Source organism: Saccopteryx leptura, chromosome 6 (genome assembly GCF_036850995.1).
Source record: "Saccopteryx leptura isolate mSacLep1 chromosome 6, mSacLep1_pri_phased_curated, whole genome shotgun sequence".
Classification (NCBI taxonomy): Eukaryota; Metazoa; Chordata; class Mammalia; order Chiroptera; family Emballonuridae; genus Saccopteryx; species Saccopteryx leptura.
In genome coordinates this window covers 48900862-48921748 of record NC_089508.1, presented here as the reverse complement: position 1 = coordinate 48921748, position 20887 = coordinate 48900862, and the positions used below count along the sequence as shown (strand labels likewise).

Here is a 20887-nt window from a genome sequence, read left to right as displayed (position 1 = left end):
ATAATAATTTATCAAAATAACCTGAATTAAAACTGATTGTGAATGACATGATAGATTGAAATACTAAGAAAAGTAAAGCAAACTAATATTACAATCCATGAAGCAAAGATAACAAACAGCAATTATTATATGGAAATAATAAGAAATAATGGGGTTATTTCCATATAGGGTTATTTCCATATAATCAAAACTATAGCTGTCTTAAGCATGGACACGTATTACAAAAACATCTTCTCATTCCTTGTTATACATGGTATAGTACTATAACAACACAAAACAGTATTTATCATTTTAGTATTAGAAAATTTTATATATACAGGTGTAACGTGGGTTTATAGTTGTTCATATGGAAAATAATATATTAATAAATAATACTACAAGAATAAATGTTTCACATACAACTGTAAACCTACTTTTGCTCCATCCTATTTATACACATACATCTACACACACACACACACACACACACACACACACACATTTTATGGATTGCTTTAACTCGAGTATAAAAAGAAATTAAGAGGGTAACTTTTCCTTATTTTCTTTAGTTACTTTATAAATATATGAGATGTACTCCATGTGGTTTTTAAGCTTATTTCCATAGACATGTATGAACAGGGATAAAAGCAGTAAGTGTCAGAGGAAAGAGATCTTATACATAAACAATTCAGAACTGTAATAGAAACAGAATTGAGTTTAAGTTTATTTTCATAATATAATAAATACTTTGTTGAACAAAAGTAAATAAAATCTGGGGAAAACATACTTTGAATCAAAAAGACTAAATACTCTTTTGAGGACTCCAGCTTTTTAGAAGTCATTTATGCACAATCAAATAATATGTTCTTCATAAACACTGTCATTAGCTCTACTATCAGAATGAAAGCAAGCGACAAATTTCTAAGTAGCCACTTAAATCTAAAATATTTTTAAAAAATGTTTTGGTAGGTAAGAATTTTTTTAAAAGCCTAAATTACCACCTATGAACTTACCCTCAACATCAACCAAAAGGAAAGAAAGCAAGAGAGGGGAGAGAGAGAGAGGGAGGGAGGGAGGGAGGGAGGAAAGGGGCGGGGAGGGAGAGAGGGAGGGAGGGAGGAAAGGAGGGAGGAAGGGAGGGAGGGAGGAAAGGAGGGAGGGAAGGAGGGAGGAAAAAGAAAAGCACAAGAACAAAATTAGAATAGGTTGCTCTGGAACTGTTTTTGTTTATAAGACTTTAAAGCATCAGTCCAGACACAGCAGCTCTACCTGATACATAGAAACAACGTGAGGAAGCAGCCAAAATGTGGAGACAAAAGAACATGCCCCAAATGAAAGAACAGAAGAAATCTTCAGAAAAAAAATGAAATGAAATGAAGGCATGCAAACTAACAGATACAGAGCTCAAAACAATAATTATAAGGATGCCAAAGGAGCTTAGTGAGAACTTCAATGGCATGAAAAACGACATAAAAACCACAAAAAATAACCAGTCAGAAATGAAGAATACACTAACTGAAATAAAGAATAATTTACAGGGACTCAAAAATAGAGTAAATGAAGCTGAGAATCAGATTAGTGGGTTGGAATATAAAGAAGTAAAAAACAGCCAATCAGAACAGCAAAAAGAAAAAAAGTAAAAAGAATCCAAAAACAATGAAAATAGTATTAAGGAGCCTTTGGGACAACTTCAAGCATACCAACATTTGCATCATGGGAGTGCCAGAAGGAGAAGAGAAAGAGCAAGAAAAGGAAAATCTATCTGAAAAAATGACAAAAGTTCCTTCACCTGGTGAAGGAAATAGACATACAAGTCCAGAAAGCACAGAGTACCAAACAAGATGAACCCAAAGAGGCTCACACAAAGACACATCATAATTAAAATACAAAAGCTTAAAGAAAAAGAGAGAATCTTAAAAGCAGCAAGAGAAAAGCAACTAGTTACCTATAAGGGAGCTCCCATAAGACTATCAGCTGATTTCTCAACAGAAACTTTGCAGGCCAGAAGGGAGTGGCAAGAAATAATCAAAGGCATGAAAAAGCAAGTACCTACAACCAAGATTACTCTACCCAGCAAAACAATTATTTACAATCGAAAGACACATAAAGAACTTCCCAGACAAGAAAAGGCTCCTGGAGTTCATCACCACCAAACCAGTATTACATGAAATGTTAAAGGGTCTTCTTTAAAAAGGAGAAAAAATAAACTATTAAATACATGAACAATAAAATGGCAATAAATACACAGCTATCAATAATTGAATCTAAAAAAACAAAATAAATGAACAAACAAAAGGGAAACAGACTCACAGATACAGAGAACATTTTGATGGCTACCAGGTAGGAGGAGGGTTGGGAGGATGGCTGAAAACAGTAAAGTTATTAAGAATGGATTAAGAAGTAGAAATTGGTAGTTACAGAATAATTACGGGAATGTAAAGTACAGCATAGAGAATATAGTCAATAATATTCTAATAACTATGTATGCTATCAGATGGGTATGAGATTTATTGGGATAATCACTTAGTGCAGCGGTTCTCAACCTGTGGGTCGCGACTCCCGCGGGGGTCGAATGACCAAAACAAAGGGGTCGCCTAAAGCCATTGGAAATTCACCCCTGCCGGCGTCGCGACCCACAGGTTGAGAACCGCTGACTTAGTGGGTTATATAATGTCTAATCACTGGGGTATACACCTGTAACTAATATATGTCATCTGTAATTGAAAAATAAAAAATTATTAACACATCAGTCCAAGATTATCAGTATGTGCTCCAGAATAATAGGAATTCTACCAGGACACATCTATAGAATCTTCCAAGCATTCTGGTTATCATCTCATTCAGTCCTCACTGCAACTTCTGAGGCTGTTGTTACCATCGTTCTCATTTTACAATTAAGAAAACTGAGGCTGAGAGAGGGTAACTGGCTCAATGTTAACAGAAAGAAAGCAGCTAGATCTTCTGGTTCTTTCCCTTCAACTGTTAACTCTTAACAGAAGGCAAGAATAGTGACAGTGGAGGCTGACGAGTAAAAGGGCATAGACTCAGGTGACAATCACTGTGACTCTTTTCAGGTGTTTAGATCCAGGGAAGATTTGGAAAATGCTACAAAGCTTCTTCCCATTCTAAGGTGGTAAAAAACATGTGCAAGTCTTAAAGTTACTATACTAGATTATAGTTACCCAGAATAACAAGTAACATTTTAAAATAATGCAAATCAAAATTACATTTGCTTCTCTATGATTTATTTCACATTCTTTTCATCATATACATACCTGATAATGACATTAAAGTATTATTGATTACATAGAGCCAAGTACATTTCCTTGGAAATAACTAAAAAGAAAAAAAAAGAAGATAAGTAAAACAATTTTCATTTCCTTACTTAACCTCTAAATTCCAACAGTTTGTAATAGTATAAAAATAACTATTTTCGGTCCTGGCCAGTTGGCTCAGGGTAAAGTGTCAACCTGGTGTGTGGAAGTCCCAGGTTTGATTCCTAGTCAGGACACACAGGAGAAGCACCCACCTGCTTCTCTACCCTTCCCCCCACACCATCTCTCTCTCTCTCTCTCTCTCTCTCCCCCACCTTCTTCCATCCTGCAGCCATGGCTCGATTAGAGCGAGTAGGACCCGGGCACTGAGGATGGCACCATGGCCTCTGCCTCAGGTGCTAAAAAATGGCTCAGGTTGCAAGAGAGCAAGGGCCCCAGATGGGCAGAGCATCGCCCCCTAGTGGGCTTGCCAGGTGGACCCCAATCAGGGCGCATGTGGGAGTCTGTTTCTTCCTCCCCTCCTCTCACTAAAAAAACAAAACAAAACTATTTTCTACTTTTCAGTAAATTATCAAAAACCTTATAAAAAAGGACATTTCAACCTGAACCTGTAAAATATACAATTTCACTTCTTTAAATACTTACATCATAAAGATAAAAACTGAGGCCCATACAAATAGGTTTAAAATTAAGATATTTCTTTTACTCAATTTAACCAAACTAATTTGAATTAAAATTCCTTTATTACCTGTTCCATTGTTGCCTCATGTAGCTCATTGAGATTCAGTGTGTAAATACCATCTTCAGTTCCAAAAATAATGTACTGATCTAAAGTAGTTAAGAAAAATCACGAGAATTTACTATCATTTTCTGAAATCACTCACTAAAATAATGGCTCTATTTTTCAATGGTATTAACACCCAATCGCCCGAAGAAAAATTATTTCCTAATATCCATGCCACTTTCTTTCCTTTTTTTCCCCAATTCTTTTCTTATTTTTAAAGCAGATATATTCCGTCACTAACTCACTCTGGCTTTATTTAACTATATAACCCTTCATTTTAACATAATAATTTTCATATCTTAAGCTATATATTATTATAGCCACATACTTTTATCAGACCACTGAAATACTCTTTAAACAAGGAAACTACAAATGAAATAGAAATGATAAATTATGACATACCAGAAACCATGACCAGACCTTGTATCCAGACCTTAGTTTCTAGTCACTTTAAACAAACAAGTAAACAAACAAACAAAACCCAAAGCTTCGTGGAGAAAAAAAACTGATTCCAATTCTGGGGCAAGAAAAGTGTAAGGTAAGTCTAAAAATCTTGTTGTGCCACCAGTAAGTAAGGAAGTACTTAAAAAATGATAAGGGCATATCAAACAATAGAACACAGGACTCCCAATGCTCAAAAATTCTAACAATTGAAGTGCTAAAATAAATATTAAAAGTGATAGATTTTATCTTATTGAATAAAAAAATATAAGTTCAAACTGGTAAAAATACATAAATAAATAAATGGAAATGAAGAGAAATTGTCAATAGACATTAATGGATTGCCACCAATGGATGCTAAAACTAGTTAGTGAAAAGTCTGATGAGCAAGGGGATATTTATCTAGTTTTTTGTTTGTTTGTTTGTTTTTTTATTTATTTTTTTACAGAGACAGGAAGAGAGTCAGAGAGAGGGATAGACAGGGACAGACAGACAGGTACGGAGAGATGAGAAGCATCAATTATTAGTTTTTCGTTGCATGTTGCGACACCTTAGTTGTTCATTAATTGCTTTCTAATATGTGCCTTGACCACGGGCCTTCAGCAGACCGAGTAACCCCTTGCTCGAGCCGGTGACCTTGGGCTCAAGCTGGTGAGCTTTTTTGCTCAAACCAGATGAGCCCACGCTCAAGCTGGCGACCTCGGGGTCTCGAACCTGGGTCCTCCACATCCTAGTCCAACGCTCTATCCACTGTGCCACTGGCTTGGTCAGGCAGGATATTTATATATTTTTAATGTACCTCCATACTTATTATTTATGAATTAATTACGGAAACTAATTACATAATTACTTGTTAATCAGAAAGGGAAAAATAGTAACTCGACAGTGGAGAAAGCTGGCGAACACTGCCTTAAACAACTGGTCATTGTTAATATCACTAGTATATGGGCCCTGGCTGGTTGGCTCAGTGGTAGAGGTTAGCCCGGAGTGTGGGAGTCCCAGGTTCAATTCCTGGACAGGGCACACAGGAGAAGTGCCCATCTGCTTCTCCACCCTTCCCCCTCTCCTTTCTCTCTATCTCTCTCTTCCCTTCCCGCAGCCAGGGCTCCATTGGAGCAAAAGTGGCCCGGGCACTGAGGATGGCTTCATGGCCTCCGCCTCAAGCACTAGAATGTCTCCAGTTGCAACGGAGCAATGCCCTAGATGGGCAGAGCATCGCCCCCTGGTGGGCATGCCAGGTGGATCCCAGTTGGGTGCAAGCGGGAGTCTGACTGTCTCCCCGCTTCTCACTTCAGAAAAATATAAAAGAAAAAAAAATCACTAGTATTTGGACAAACTGATATCATGTACCTCCTGCACAATAACACTTCTATGATATTCCTGCCAAAAATACATACCTGATCTAAGCACAATGACTGATCAGACAAACTCAAATTAAGGGACACTCTATGAAACAAGTAGCCTCAAAAATGTGAAGATCAAGAGAGATGAAAAGGCCCTGGCAGGGCTGCTCAGTGGATAAAGCGTCGTCCCAGTGCTCTGAGGTGTGGGTCTGATCTCCAGACAGGCACATAATCAGTGAGTACACTACTAAGTAGAATAACTAAGTGGATCAATGAGTTGATGCTTTTTTCTTTCTCTCTCAATCAACGGAAAAAAAAAAGATAGAAAGGTTGATAAACTGTTCCAGACTAACAGAGACTAAAGATACATGGTAGTTAAATGTTACATGTGATCTTGAATATTAAACTGGGGGAGGTGAGATGGGGTGGGAAATGATAAAGGATATTATTGGGATAATTAATAAAATTTAAATATGGACTGTAGAATAAAAAATTGTATTATATCACTGACAAATTTCCTAATCTTTATAACTGTACTGTGGTTATGTATAAGACGATTGTTATTCCTGGGAAATACAAACTGAAGTATAAGGGGAAGAGGAGCATGTCTTCAACTCTCAAGTGATTCAGAAGAAAATGCACATATATAGTAAAACAAATGGGGCAAAATAGAAACAATCAATGATTCTGAGTTTCTTGCACTATTTTTCTAACTTTTCTATAAGTTTGAAATTATATCAAAATGAAAATTTAGAAACAAAAACCCCATTTTCTTGTTAAAAATATTTTCTTCTGCTATACTCTGTAATGTTGACAATTAAAGTAGGTAATTATATGGAGGCACCAGTCTTTAGTACTGTGTTGAAGTGAAAACAAACCTTTCCTGAACACCCTCTACTGCCTAAATTCTGTTTGTTAAATGCAAACAAGAGGCTCCTTCCTTGTTTCCTTGCAACAGGTGAGTTGTATTGAGTTTTCTGTTACAAATTATCATACTGAGAACCAAAGGTGTTAAGTATCTTTCCCAAGTCACATAGTAATGACAGAGCAGGAATTCAAACCCAGATGTTTGATTCCAAATTTTTGCCTCTATGTATTCTTTCCTCACAATAAAAATATTTTAAAAATAAATTTTATTTGCCATGATTTCACACTTGCAGAAAAGTTATAATAGTACAAAGAATTCCTGAATATCCTTCAGAGATACCACATCTGTTAACATTTACTGCTTTGGCTTTATCCTTCTTTCTCTCTCCATATACACGTTTTTGTTTGTTTTCTGAACTTTATTTGTTTCAGATAAGTTACAAGCACAATGCCCTTTTATTCCTAAATACTTCACTGTGCATTTCTTAAAGAAAAAAAAAAAAAAAGGTCTTATATAACCACAGCACAATGATCATAATTAGGAAATTAACACTGAAATGATATTATCTAATCAATTGACTTTACTTATTGAGATTATTAGCTGTCCTGATACTCTTTTTTAAATAAAAGAAAATCCCAAATTATGGTCACAATAAGTGAGATGTCTCTTTGGTGTCCTTTGATCAAGAACAGTTCCTGTATACATTTAAATTCTAAGGCTTTTAAGCAAAACTTTATTTACCTAGAATTTTCCTTTAAAATAGTGTAGGTAACCTGCAACAACCTAAGTCACATTTTTAAAGTAAACAACTTCAGTTCACTGATTATAAAAATCCTTTTCCATAACAAATATTTTATTGGAGATGTATATAAAGTTCAGAAAATTTACCTTTTGTATCAGGATGTATCCAGGATGTTGCACAATTAATTTTCAAAGGGCAGCCATCAAAAACTTTGGAAAAGCATGCTCCCATCTTATTTATTAAAAAAAAAGAAGAGTTGACTTATTTGATTAAATAATTGTATATATTCTTAGGAATTAGCTAAGATTATTTTAAAATGTTAAACTGATTCATATTTACATATATGTACAGTTTTATTACAAAACAGAATTCATATTTTGATACAATTTAACCCCTTTTATCAATAGTCTTATAGTCTTGTGTAATCTGTACTTTAGAGCAAAACTATCAAATTTATCAAAACATCTACTTACATCGATGATAGTCTGAGAATTTTAAGCCACTGCTTATCTTTAGGACTAACATTTTAATAATGTGAAATAATGGATGATTTTATTGAGTAATAATACCGAGGTTATAATTGTGCTATAACTGTAACAGCAACAAAAAGACTAATATTTATACTATACATTAGACTTTTACTGAATAAAAAAGCACAATTTATAAAGCACCCAATTCATATGATTGGCTACACCACTTTACAGACAGGTTCTACTGAAGGGTCGGAAACAAGGATTAACATAGGCTTCCCTGTTCCTTTTCATTGTGTATAGTTCAATGTGAAAATGGCTTCAGATGTAAAAAAAATATTTAACCCATATAATGAAGAGGACACAGTACCATTAATATCATCACATTAAAATTAAATTGGCCTTTGTACGCTAATCTGATAACCCAACTACCTCTATTTATAAAAAGTAAAACTCTCCAAATTCTATCCAGCTAGGGTACATCTAACAAATTGGAGTACATGATATATTCAAATGCATTTAATGCCTTTGTATTTTATATATCTTCCCTTTTAGTGGCTCAAGATACTTGATAGCAAATAAACAATCTGTTGCTGCTTCTAAAGAAATAAAAATTATCAAGTGATTCACATAAAAATATTCCTTACCAGCACTTTTGGGGTGGGTGGGAGACCATTAATGACTGGTTTCTGTGGGAAAAATAATTATTAATACTGTAAGACCTCTAGGCCTTAAAAAAACCACCTTATACATGCAGAAATTTAGTCATTTCTTCAATTAAATAGACTATGCCCCTTATATGATAAATACAGCCCTTATGATAAATACAGCATTAGTTACATCTAATCACCAAATGCCTGATGTACCTACAGGGAAATCTCTCTTGTCTTTCTTCCGTGGTAACTGTGGTGCTTGTGCTGAGCCTTCTGTATTTTCACTAATCAGTTTTGAAATACCATCGCCATTTCCTAAAGAGAATCATGGTTAAAAATTGAATAACCGTACAAATAAGTACTTGCCTTGAAATACAAGTTCTCTTTCCCTCAATACTTTTTTCCACTTAAGTAATCCTTTTTTAAATTTATTTTTCAATTACAGTTTACAGTATTATTTTGTGTTAGTTTCAGGTGTAATGCACAGTAGTTAAACAATCATATACTTTACAAAGAGATCCCCCCCAATGTCTCAAGTACCCACCTGGCACCATATGTAGTTATTATATTGACTATATTCCCTATGCTAAACTTTACATCCCTGTGACTATTCTGTATCTACCAATTTGTACTGTTTAACCCCTTCACCTTTTTCACTCAGCCTCCCAATGCCCCTCCCCTGTGGCAACCATCAGTCTGTTCTCTGTATCTATGAGTCTATTTCTATTTTGTTTGCTCATTTGTTTTGTTCTTTAGATTCCACATATAAATGAAATCATATGGTATTTGTTATTTTCTGACTTATTTCACTCACCATAACATTGGGTAATCCTTTGTTGGAAAATATTCTCTACTGTCAGGTGAGTTAAAACTGTCTTTCATGCCTTTCTCTAAATTCTAGAGGTAGCAAGCAACTTTAGCAGTGGTCTTAAAGCATGAAAACAACAAATGTCTTTTCATATTACAAGAAAAATGAAATCTGACCTATTGATGCTCATATTCAAGGCCTTTCATAACTTCAATCTATCTTTCCAGTCCTATCTCCTAGTACAGATCCTTTAAAAGCTCAAACTTCTGGCCCTGGCCAGTTGGCTCAGTGGTGGAGCGTCTGCCTGGCGTGCAGGAGTCCTGGGTACGATTCCCAGCCAGGGCACACAGGAGAAGCGCCCATCTGCTTTTCCACCCCTCCCCCTCTCCTTCCTCTCTGTCTCTCTCTTCCCCTCCCGCAGCCAAGGCTCCACTGGAGCAAAGATGACCCAGGTGCTGGGATGGCTCTGTGGCCTCTGCCTCAGGCGCTAGAATAGCTCTGATTGCGGACAGCTATGCCCCAAGATGGGCAGAGCATCGCCCCCTGGTGGGCATGCCGGGTGGATCCCGGTCGGGCACATGCAGGAGTCTGACTGCCTCCCCGTTTCCACCTTCAAAAAAATACAAAAAAAAAGTTCAAACTTCTATCATACTAGACTGTATTCCAATTTTTCTGCTTTAGTACATTTGTTCATTCCTTCTTGTTCTCCAAGAACGCCTATCAGCACTGGCTCCACCTACTGAAGGCTCACTAAGCCCTGTAATACTTTGCAAGGGCCCACCTTCTCTCTTCCCTATCTTACCTCCCTCAGAAATCTCGTCCTCTATTGCATATAGTTAATTTTTGTAGGAGACCCTTATACAGACTATCTTGTCTAATGTTATGTGTACATGGGTATAACTTCTGCTACAGACTCTGAACTTCTGGAGGGCAGAACATCCATTTATTTATCTAGATCCTATAATATTTAGTAATGGATCAAATTAGGGTTGAAGTAGAATGAATCTATTTATAGCCCACCCATGTTGAATTTTAAAAACATTCCACAAAGATTTAAACACTGATAAAACTGACTAAAGAAAAATAACATTCTTTAAAATATGAACAAAATGGCTTTCTTTTCAGTTTTCACTTTCATTTATTTATCCAGATCACAGTACAGGGGGTCCTTGGGTTACGACAGTCTCGACACATTAGATATTTTGAGTTTACGAGGCTTACTCCCATAAAAACTTTACAAAGGTGAGATGTAAGTTTTTTGGCTTACACTGCATCATACTTACAGACTATGTGGGTGAACTAGTTTGGTTGTGCTCAGTGGAATAATACGCAGTACAGTGTACAGTACAGTATATTTACATCCTTTTCCTTTTTCTGTGGCTTAGTGTGTTTTTATGTTCTAGATTATGATTTTACAACTGGGTTAGGATAGGTGAGTGACTCAGGCTAGGGTGTGTTTTGACTTATACCAAAATTTGGGTTACATCACTGCCATAGGAATGGAACTGTGTCGTAACCTGAGGACCCCCTATATCTAGCTATGGGTACTCCAGGGCTGCTAATACTGCTAGCCATACCAATAGAAGAAGTCTCAGCTACAGGAACGCAACTTGGGCTACTCTGTCTTCTGAGAACTTGGGGTGCTCTGTTCTCTGAATCAGGGCAACGTTTTATAGTTGATGATTTTTCTTCATCTAGGAGGTTATCTTCAGGGTAACTGTTTATCCTTGGCTAGTGATAATAAGACACAAAAGTACTTTAATAAACTTGAATATAAAACAGTAACACTTCATTAGCATTATGCATCAAAGATTTTTGAGGGAGGAGAATATGCTTTTTTTCTTCTTCTATAGAGTTTAATTCACTGGACTAAGTAATAAAGTAAGCAAGAGTAGAGTTACTGTTCCAACACAACTTTGAATTTGCCATGTGATTTTTAATCAACCCTAACCTAAAACTGATAAAATTTTTGTAACCAATAAAATTAGGTAAATAAGATACAAAATATTTAATACCTAGAAACAAGCAAGGAAATTGCTTAATGAAGTATGACTCTACTGAAATGTCAAACTGTAGTAATAAATTAGGATTATAAATAATGACGTAAATCAGCTCTCCATGTCCAGGCATCCCCAAACTACAGCCCGTGGGCCGCATGCGGCCCCCTGAGGCCATTTATTCGGCCCCCCCACCACACTTCCGGAAGGGGCACCTCTTTCATTGGTGGTCAGTGAGAGGAACACTGTATGTGGCGGCCCTCCAACAGTCTGAGGGACAGTGAACTGGCTCCCTGTGTAAAAAGTTTGGGGACCTCTGAATTTTCTCAAATGAGTATTTTTGCTTTTTTCTATATAGATATTAAAATACTGTATCTTATAAAATCTTCTTTAATATATATTTTACATCTTCATAACCCCAAAGAAAACTATATCTAAAATATATTTTTAAAAATTTTGAACAAATTTAATGACATTATTTTTAAATTTTAATTATTTTATTATTTAAACAAGGATTTATTGTTTACAAGCTATCAACAGCTCACCTTAGGAGGGAGAGGAGGTGGTATTGCCCGTTTTGAGGTTGATCTAAGAAAAAAGAGAAATGCAATGTAGAGGATGATAAATCATAACTAGACAAACTATTCAGATATAAACGGAGAGGGAACAGAAAAAACAATTAGGTTATGGTATACAGTATTTTAAAAATCTACAGGAAAACCTAGGACTTCATTCTGTCAAATTGTATTAGTATAACTATAAAATAGAGATTTTTGTCCACTAAATAAAAGGCTTTTTTACTTTATGGTTATGCTTTACAACTTTAATACAAACTAAATTAAATTTAGCAGTAATAAACAGAGTCAGAATTTTAGAGTTGGAACCACATTGAATCACAGATTCAAATGGCCATGTCATCAAGGCTTTTGCTGCTCTAAGTGGGGTCCACAGTTTAGCAACATTGGCATCACCTGGAAACTTTTATAAATGTACCTTCTAGATCTATTGAATTAGAACCCTCATTTTAACAAGATTTCCAGGTGAGCATCCAGGTACATCAAAGTTTGAGAATCACTGATCTAGCCCACTGGTTCCATACTATTATCCACAGTCATTACAATCATTCAGGATTCTTAGATCCCAGTCCCAAAGACTGTATTCTACAGAAGGGGTTGGCAAACTTTTTCTGTAAAGGGCCAGATGGTAAATACTGTACGCTTTCTAAACGATACAGTGGTCACAACTACTTAACACTTTTAACATAGCATGAAAGCAGCCATAGATAATATATAAACTAATGAGCATGGTTATGTTTCAATAACCATGTCCATCCATCTATGTACAATGAAATTGAAACTTTACATAATTTTCAAGTATAGCAAAATATGGCTGTTCTTTTGCTTTTTTTCCTATCATTAAAAAATGTAAATACCATTCTAGTTTATGGGCTGTACATAAAACAGGCAATTGGTCAGATGTGGTTTATAAGCCAGTTTACCAACCCTAGATTTATAGGCCTATTGTGAGGGCCCAAAAATCTTTATTTCCAAAAAGCTCTCTTGGTATTACAATGCACAAGTGGATTTGGAACAACTTATCTAGACCATCTCTGTCAATTGCTGAGGGAAGACAGGCCTAGAATATGAAGTAACTACATACATCACAAAATTAAAATTGGGGCTTTCTGACTCCCACTGTACTTATTTTTTCCCCATGATACCATGTGGCTCATCTTTCAGTATATTAACATTACATATACTATACTCTAAAACAGGTGTCCCCAAACTGCGGCCCCCTGAGGCCATTTATCCGGCCCCCTGCCGCACTTTCAGAAGGGGCACCTCTTTCACTGGTGGTCAGTGAGAGGAGCACTGTATGTGGCAGCCCTCCAATGGTCTGAGGGACAGTGAACTGGCCCTCCCGTGTAAAAAGTTTGGGGACTCCTGCTCTAAAAGAACAAAACCTCAAAAACCTTAAAAATCAATACATGATGCATTTTGGTAATTAAAAAAAAAAGTCAGAAACTTTACACTGACAAGAAGCATAGTACAACTTTTTAAAGAATGAAAATGAAAGCTTATTAGGATAAATCACCTTCTCCGATACTGTTCTTATGTAATCAAGTAAAATAAGTTTTTGTATTAGTAAGCTTACTTTCCAGTATTGGCACCATCAACAAAAGGACTCCACTGTAATACAAAGTTTGGGTCTGATGATATTCCCTGTGAAGGTAAAAAACAGTTTAAAACGTAACCTTAAAACAGACATTAATCACTTTATACTTGATTCAAAAAAACATTCAGTATCATAATTGTTAATCATCTTGTCTTTCAATCAATTTTTTAATCGCCAGTTAGATTAGTTGTTATTTGACATATTTAGGTCAATGTCTCATCAGCTGACTAAAACTTAAGAAATTCCATAAACATACTATATGCAGCTTCAAGTGTGACAAGCCTTCTTCACCAATAAGCTAAGATATACCAAAGTGAAACAGAAAAACCTAACTATGAATTATTTGCATAACTATTCCATTAGCCTAGAGAAATAAACATCATATTATCATTAATTTGTTGGTGCTATTATCTTTCCTACTAGTACAGACATTGAGTTTATTATCCAGCAATATATAGGGTGAGTTTACAGTTGTTCAAATGGAAAATGATTAATAAAGAACAATACAATCTTTTCTGTGTACTCACAACTGTAAACCTACTTTTACCTCAACCTGCATATAGTAAGAAGAGCACCACTTCCAAAGGTTGAGATGAAAAGATCCAGCCCTGACTGGTGGTGGCACAGTGGATACAATGTCAACCTGGGATACTGAGGTCCCAGGTTTAAAACTCCGAGGTTGCCGGCCTGAGTGCGAGTTCATTTAGTTTGAGCACAGGCTCACCAGCTTGAAAGCAGGGTCACTGGCTTGAGCATGGGATCATCAACATGAACCCATGGTCTCTGGCTTGAGCCCAAAGATTCCTGGATTAAAGCCCAAAGTCACTGGCTTGAGCCCAAGGTCTATGGCTTGAGCAAGGGGTCACTCACTTGGCTGGAGCCACCCAGTCAAGGCACATATCAGAAGTAATCAATGAACAATTAAAGCAGTGGTAGTCAACCTGGTCTCTACCGCCCGCCCACTAATGGGCGTTCCAGCTTTCATGGTGGGCAGTAGCAGAGCAACCAAAGTATAAATAAAAAGATAGATTTAACTATAGTAAGTTGTTTTATAAAGATTTATTCTGCCAAACTTAGAGAAAATCTGACATAAAGTGCTTGGTAAGTAATTATTATTATATGCTTTAACTTGCTTTAACTCTGCTTTATAAATTTTATAAAGTAAAGTTACTTCCCTACTTTATAAATCACCATTACTGTGGAACCGGAGGGCGGTTAGAAAATTTTACTACTAACAGAGATACAAAAGTGGGCGGTAGGTATAAAAAGGTTGACTACCCCTGAAGTAAAGAGACACAACTAGAGTTGAGGTTTCTTATGTATCTCTCTTCCTGTCTCTGTCTCTCTATCTCTCGTGTGTGTGTACAAAAAAAAAAGATGCCAAAAAAAAAAGATGAAGAGATCCATTAACAGAAGACAATTACTCTAGAAACTAATACTAATATAAAGCAGGTTAAGATAATGTCTAGGCTGACTCTAATAATATCTTTCTCTATCTACTACTTCTTTCCTTTCAGATAAGGAATGGATTGACTAAATAGTAATCCCAGAATAAAAGCAATGGTCACAAAAAAAACCTGTATTAAGAAATAACTATTAAAAACAGTAATGCAATGCAACAATATACTACAAACCTAAAAGAATCAATGGAGCTAAAAGTTAAGCATCAGATTCCCTATAGAGTACTTAATAACTTCATCCACGTAAATTCTTCAAAATCTCAGAAGGGTCAAAATAAATGGTTAAAATGGTATATTACACATTTTATCCTAGGAAAAAATACAACTAACTGTAGGTGTTTTCAAACTTTAATGTGTGAAATATATTATTAAAATTAATGCTTGAAAGAGTATATTGCTTTGTTCCTTAGCTAAAGTACACCTAACTATAAGTTTTCTCAAATTTTAATGTGTAAAACACTTTAAAGTTATAATTCCTACCATTTCATCCCGTGCTTCTGTTTCTTTTCTCAGAGGAGGTTCAAATTGTAATTTGTCAACTGCAAAATATATAACAGATAGTCAACTGCAAAATATATAACAGTCACAAACTCTATCTTACAGGGTTAGGGTTAACCTCAGAAACGTAATGAGAGGCATGTGTATTGGGGTGGGGGATAGAAGAAAGAAGAAAGATGAAAAGACAAAATCCCCTCCTTTTTTTAATATAAGAATGTCCCTTACTTTATTCTTACCAAAAGAAAGTAACAATTTAATATCTTCCTAACAACTCTAATTAATTCTGGGTTTGAGTCAGAAAATTAATAGCACATTTTATGTATAAGAGATTTTTAAAAACTAAAAGACGAGTTTATAAATTTTAAAAGATTTAAAAACACTTTAAGGATTTTTTTCTAGGCTGCAGACTCTGTTTTGAGACTAATTTAAGCTACAACTTTGTGGCAGAGATAAATACCTCCTCCCAATTACTTATAATTATCTAAAAAGAACAAATGATATTGTCAAATAATATGTTACAAAGGTATTCAGGAATCTAATATTATATTTTTCTAAATGTGTATTTTATTTGGCCGTCTGCTATAAACAACTACATATATACAACACAGATATGTCTGTGTGTGTGCACGCAAAGTATATGAAGCAACTATTTTGAGGAACTGGATAATAACAAAAAAGTTCCTAGTCAGACTAATTTTGGAATTATTTTAAATACTCAAAGAATACTTCCTGGATATGAAATATTCTAAAACAGAGAAAAGGATGGCTTATTATATCTACTCAGAAAGTATACAAAATTTTTTTCAAGTGAGAGATGAAGAGAAGCAAGACAGACTGCTCCATGTGCACCAACTGGGATCTACCCAGCAATCCCTGTCTGGGGCCGATGCTCAAATCAACCGAGCTATCCTCAGCACCTGAGGCCAACACTTGGATAAACCGAGCTATCCTCTGCACCTGGGGCTGATGCTGGAACCAACAGAGCCACTGACTGAGGGAGGGAGAGAGGGAGAGAAGGGGGAGAGGGAAAGGGAAAGAAGTAGATGGTCACTTCTCCTCTGTGCCCTGACTGGGAATCAAACCTGGGATGTCCATACACCAGGCCAACACCCTAGCCACTGAACCAGCTGGCCAGAGCTATACACAAAATTTTCAAATTCTAAAATCTAAGATGACCAAAAGACTAAAAAAAATTTAAATGAAAATACATTTTCATCATAGGGATGTAAGATTCCTAAATAAAACCTTGGTAAAAAAAAAAAACATTTTAAAAATACTTTCAAAACGGATCCAGTTTTCCTTTATAACCTATAAAACAAGATTTGTAAAGTAATACAAACTACGTACATAATTCATTAGATTAAACAAAAACATTAAGTCATAAAATTTGTAATAAAATACTGAAAGACATTCCATTAAGTATAGGATCTACTTTTCAAAAATAACCTAAAATAAAAAGCCCTTGTCATTAATGGCTTATTTATTAACATAATTAAAAAACATCTTAATTTAAGAACCACTACTATAATTCACAAAGAACCACTTCACTCATTTGAGATGGAGACGAGCTAAAGATGTTTTGTGTGTGTCACAACTATAAATACTGGCAAGCAGATCTAGAGTTGAACTATAAAAGGTACAAATATGGGAAAAATATTTATCTCCAAAAGATAATGCAGTTTCTAGCCATAATGAAGCAACAGGAATTGGACTTAGCCTTCTGCTATAAACAACTACATCTACATAACACAAATATGTCTGTGTGTGTGCATGCAAAGTATACAAAGCAACTATATCAGAAAAGCAAACGACAAGTCAAAGAAAGCTGTTCAATTATGCAAATGAGATGCAAACTCAATTCTCATGATTGAATAGCAAGTGATATATCAAATGCTTCTTTTTATTTTTTTAATGCTTTATATTCATCTTGAAATATTCCCTAATTTTTTTAATGCTTCATATTCATCTTGAAATATTCCCTAATTTTTGTGAGCAGTGTATTTTGAAGCACTGGATAAGACACTACAAGGTTTAAGAAAAGGGAACTATCTGTACATGGTAGTAAGATCCACATTCATCCTGGTTTTCTACCTAAAGGCACTTTTCAAACTAGGGCACAAGACAGTGGAACTCAAAAAGAGAAGAACAGTTTCACTGGGTGCAGGAAACAAAGACTGAAGTTTGGGGTGCTTAGGCAGTGGAAATTTGAAGGGCAGAGTACTAGAAATAAGAAAGCTGCATAAAGAAGGAGCTCTAGAAATGTGCCAAGAGGTCTCTTAAGACTTAGCCCACAAGCAAAGCAAGATTATCCAAGGTATGTCAGTAAAGAGCCAACAGAATACACTGAGCTAAATGTAGATCCTGGTGCTCAAAAAGTACTAGGAAAGATTTCTGAGTTTCTACCCAAAGGAAAGACCTTGTTAAATTACTCTAGTAAAACCAGGCACAAACCTTGAAAAGATCTAGTTGACCTACCAGTTAATTAACTCTTTACCCTTTAAAATAAAAACGACAACAACAACAACACCAAAATAAAGTAAGGAGGATGAAATCCAGACACTCAATGTTGTATCACAACATCCAAGATACAATAAAAAACAACTAGAGAAGAAAACAAACTATAACCAGTTGAAAAATAAAAACATCCAGAGATGACACGGATGTTGAAATCAAGTACACAAGGGCTTTAAAACAGCCATAAGCCATTACAAATATGTTCAAGAATTGAAAAGAACATAATCAACTGTCCAATGATGTGGAAATTTTCTAGGCTGCAGACTCTGTTTTGAGACTAATTTAAGCTACAACTTTATGACAAAATCTATGTACTCTAGTTGACCAATGTCACCTTGTTAATCATCTAAATAAAAAATTTTAAAAAAATTGAAAAGATGGACACAGTAAGTGAGCAAATGGAAATTTTCAGAAGAAAAATCAAAATATATGTCTATTACATATACATATACTGATTACTGTATATATCAATGAAAATTTAGATCTGAAAAATACAATATTTAAAACTCAAGAGTTCAACAAAATGTTCATTTTTTTTTGTGGCACAGACAGAGAGAGGGACAGATAGGGACAGACAGGAAGGGAGAGAGATGAGAAACATCAATTCTTCGTTGCGGCTCCTTAGTTGTTCATTGATTGCTTTCTCACATGTGCCTTGATGGGGGACGCTACTGCAGACCGAGTGACCCCTTGCTCGAGCCAGTGACCTTGGGCTCAAGCTGGTGAGCCATGCTCAAACCAGATGAGCCTGTGCTCAAGCTGGCGACCTCGGGGTCTCAAATCTGGGTCCTCCGCATCTCAGTCTGATGCACTATCCACTGCGCCACCGCCTGGTCAGGCCAAATGGTTCATTTTTAACAATTCTAATTAGCCTAAATATTTAGTTATCTTCCTACATTATGGTTTGTAATTTTTATTTAGATATTATTTTACTGTAAACCACTTTAAATCTCTTCTGAAACACATATTAAGTCAATATACCCATACATAAAACTTCTTTACAAATCTATTCTTCTAAATTACTATGGCTAAAATTACAAATATTGATACAAAACTTCTCCTTTTTTAAATACATATTTTAGAAAAGACTAAAAACTAAAACCAACCCAAATGTCCAACAATAGGGAACTATTCGACTGTAACATACCAACTCAATAAAATAGCAACCATCAAACATAATGGTTATAAAGTCTAGGCCAGGGGTCCCCAAACTTTTTACACAGGGGGCCAGTTCACTGTCCCTCAGACCGTTGGAGGGCTAGACTATAAAAAAAACTATGAAAAAATCCCTATGCACACTGCACATATCTTATTTTAAAGTAAAAAAACAAAACGGGAACAAATACAATATTTAAAATAAAGAACAAGTAAATTTAAATCAACAGACTGACCAGTATTTCAATGGGAACTATGGGCCTGCTTTTGGCTAATGAGATGGTGGTGCCACTTCCGGAAGTGCGGTGGGGCCGGATAAATGGCCTCAGGGGGCCACATGTGGCCCATGGGCCGTAGTTTGGGGACCCCTGGTCTAGGCTAATATGTGGAAAATACTTCTGAATATGACAAGTAAAAGTTTATATATATTAGAAATTGAGCCATGTAAAAATATACATGAAAAGGCATTAAGAAAATTCATTAAAATATTATCTGTGGGTCAGCACTGGTGATGTAATTAAAGACAAGATTGATTTTCTGGTTTTTTCCTCTTGCAATTTTTTTTTTTAAAGGCGGGGGGTGGGGGGAGGCAGAGAGAGAGACTACTGCATGCGCTCTGACCAGGATTCACCTGGCAAGCCCCCTACCGGGCTATGCTCTGCCCATCTGAAGCTGCTGCTCCGTTGCTCAGCAACCCAGCTATTTTAGTGTCTGAGGCAAGGCCATAAGCCATCCTTAGCACCCAGGGCCAACTTGCTCAACCATTCTAGCAATACTTCAGGAGGGGAAGAGAGAGAAAGAAGGGGGAGGGGAAGGGTTGGAGAAGTAAATGGTTACTTCTCTTGTGTGCCCTGTCCAGGAATAGAACCTGGGACTTCCACATGCCTGGCCTATGCTCTACTGCTGAGCCAATGGAACAGGGTGTAAATTTTCTAAAATGGGCAAACATTACCTTTGTAATTAGAAAATACAAACTATTTAATTGTAAAACAAGGGAATTCCATTATAAACCAGAAAAACAACTTCTATTTTAGATATTCTGACAGTTAAAGTACTATGTAGTCTCAGTTAGTTTGAGATTTTATTATTCCAAAACACTACAAGAACATCCAACTCAGCCCCTCCAAAACCACAAACTGAAAATGTAATCCACATACAATTTATTTCTGAAGCTGTCCGTTCAGCTCTAGCATTCCTGTTTGTAGATCTAATGGTATGACGAATGATTGCATGGGGCTGTGGATATAAACATAATTTATACAGTTAAAATTTTTTTAAATTTATTTTTCAATTAGTTTATACTTAATATTATTTTGTATTAGTTTCAGGTGTACTGCATAGTGGTTAGACAATCATACAAACTTTGCAAAGTGGTTCCCCTGATATTTCAAGAACTCACCTGTCACCATACATAGTTATAATACTATTGACTATTATTCCCTATGCTGTACTTGACATCCCTGGGACTATCTGTGACTACCAATTTGTAATTCTTAAACCTTTTTTATAAAAATTTCAATGATAAAGACCAAACTTTTTTTTTCAATTAAATGTTCACTTACTGACAAACAAAAATACCTAATAAATTAGAGGACCCCCCAAAACCCCCAAAAAACCAAACACTAAGGTACTCTAAAAGTTTATTCACTTATTCCATGTCTATACTGCTTAAAATATTGAAATGATTCAATGAAAGACAGATCTTCAAAGAGCTGATAGTCTAGG

General features: G+C 35.7%; 1 protein-coding gene across 2 annotated transcripts in view; it reads right to left on the bottom strand.

Moving 5' to 3' along the window:
- Window positions 1-20887, bottom strand: part of MAP4K5 (mitogen-activated protein kinase kinase kinase kinase 5) — a 117599-nt gene that overhangs the window by 23006 nt on the left and 73706 nt on the right. For both annotated transcript variants that reach the window (XM_066344341.1, XM_066344340.1), the window contains exons 14-23: window positions 20320-20398; window positions 15476-15534; window positions 13515-13582; window positions 11906-11948; window positions 10941-11094; window positions 8773-8870; window positions 8550-8591; window positions 7579-7663; window positions 4003-4082; window positions 3255-3315 (exon numbers count right to left, since the gene is read on the bottom strand). In XM_066344341.1, coding sequence (XP_066200438.1) covers window positions 3255-3315; window positions 4003-4082; window positions 7579-7663; window positions 8550-8591; window positions 8773-8870; window positions 10941-11094; window positions 11906-11948; window positions 13515-13582; window positions 15476-15534; window positions 20320-20398 — 769 coding nt within the window. The remainder of the gene's footprint in view (window positions 1-3254; window positions 3316-4002; window positions 4083-7578; window positions 7664-8549; window positions 8592-8772; window positions 8871-10940; window positions 11095-11905; window positions 11949-13514; window positions 13583-15475; window positions 15535-20319; window positions 20399-20887) is intronic.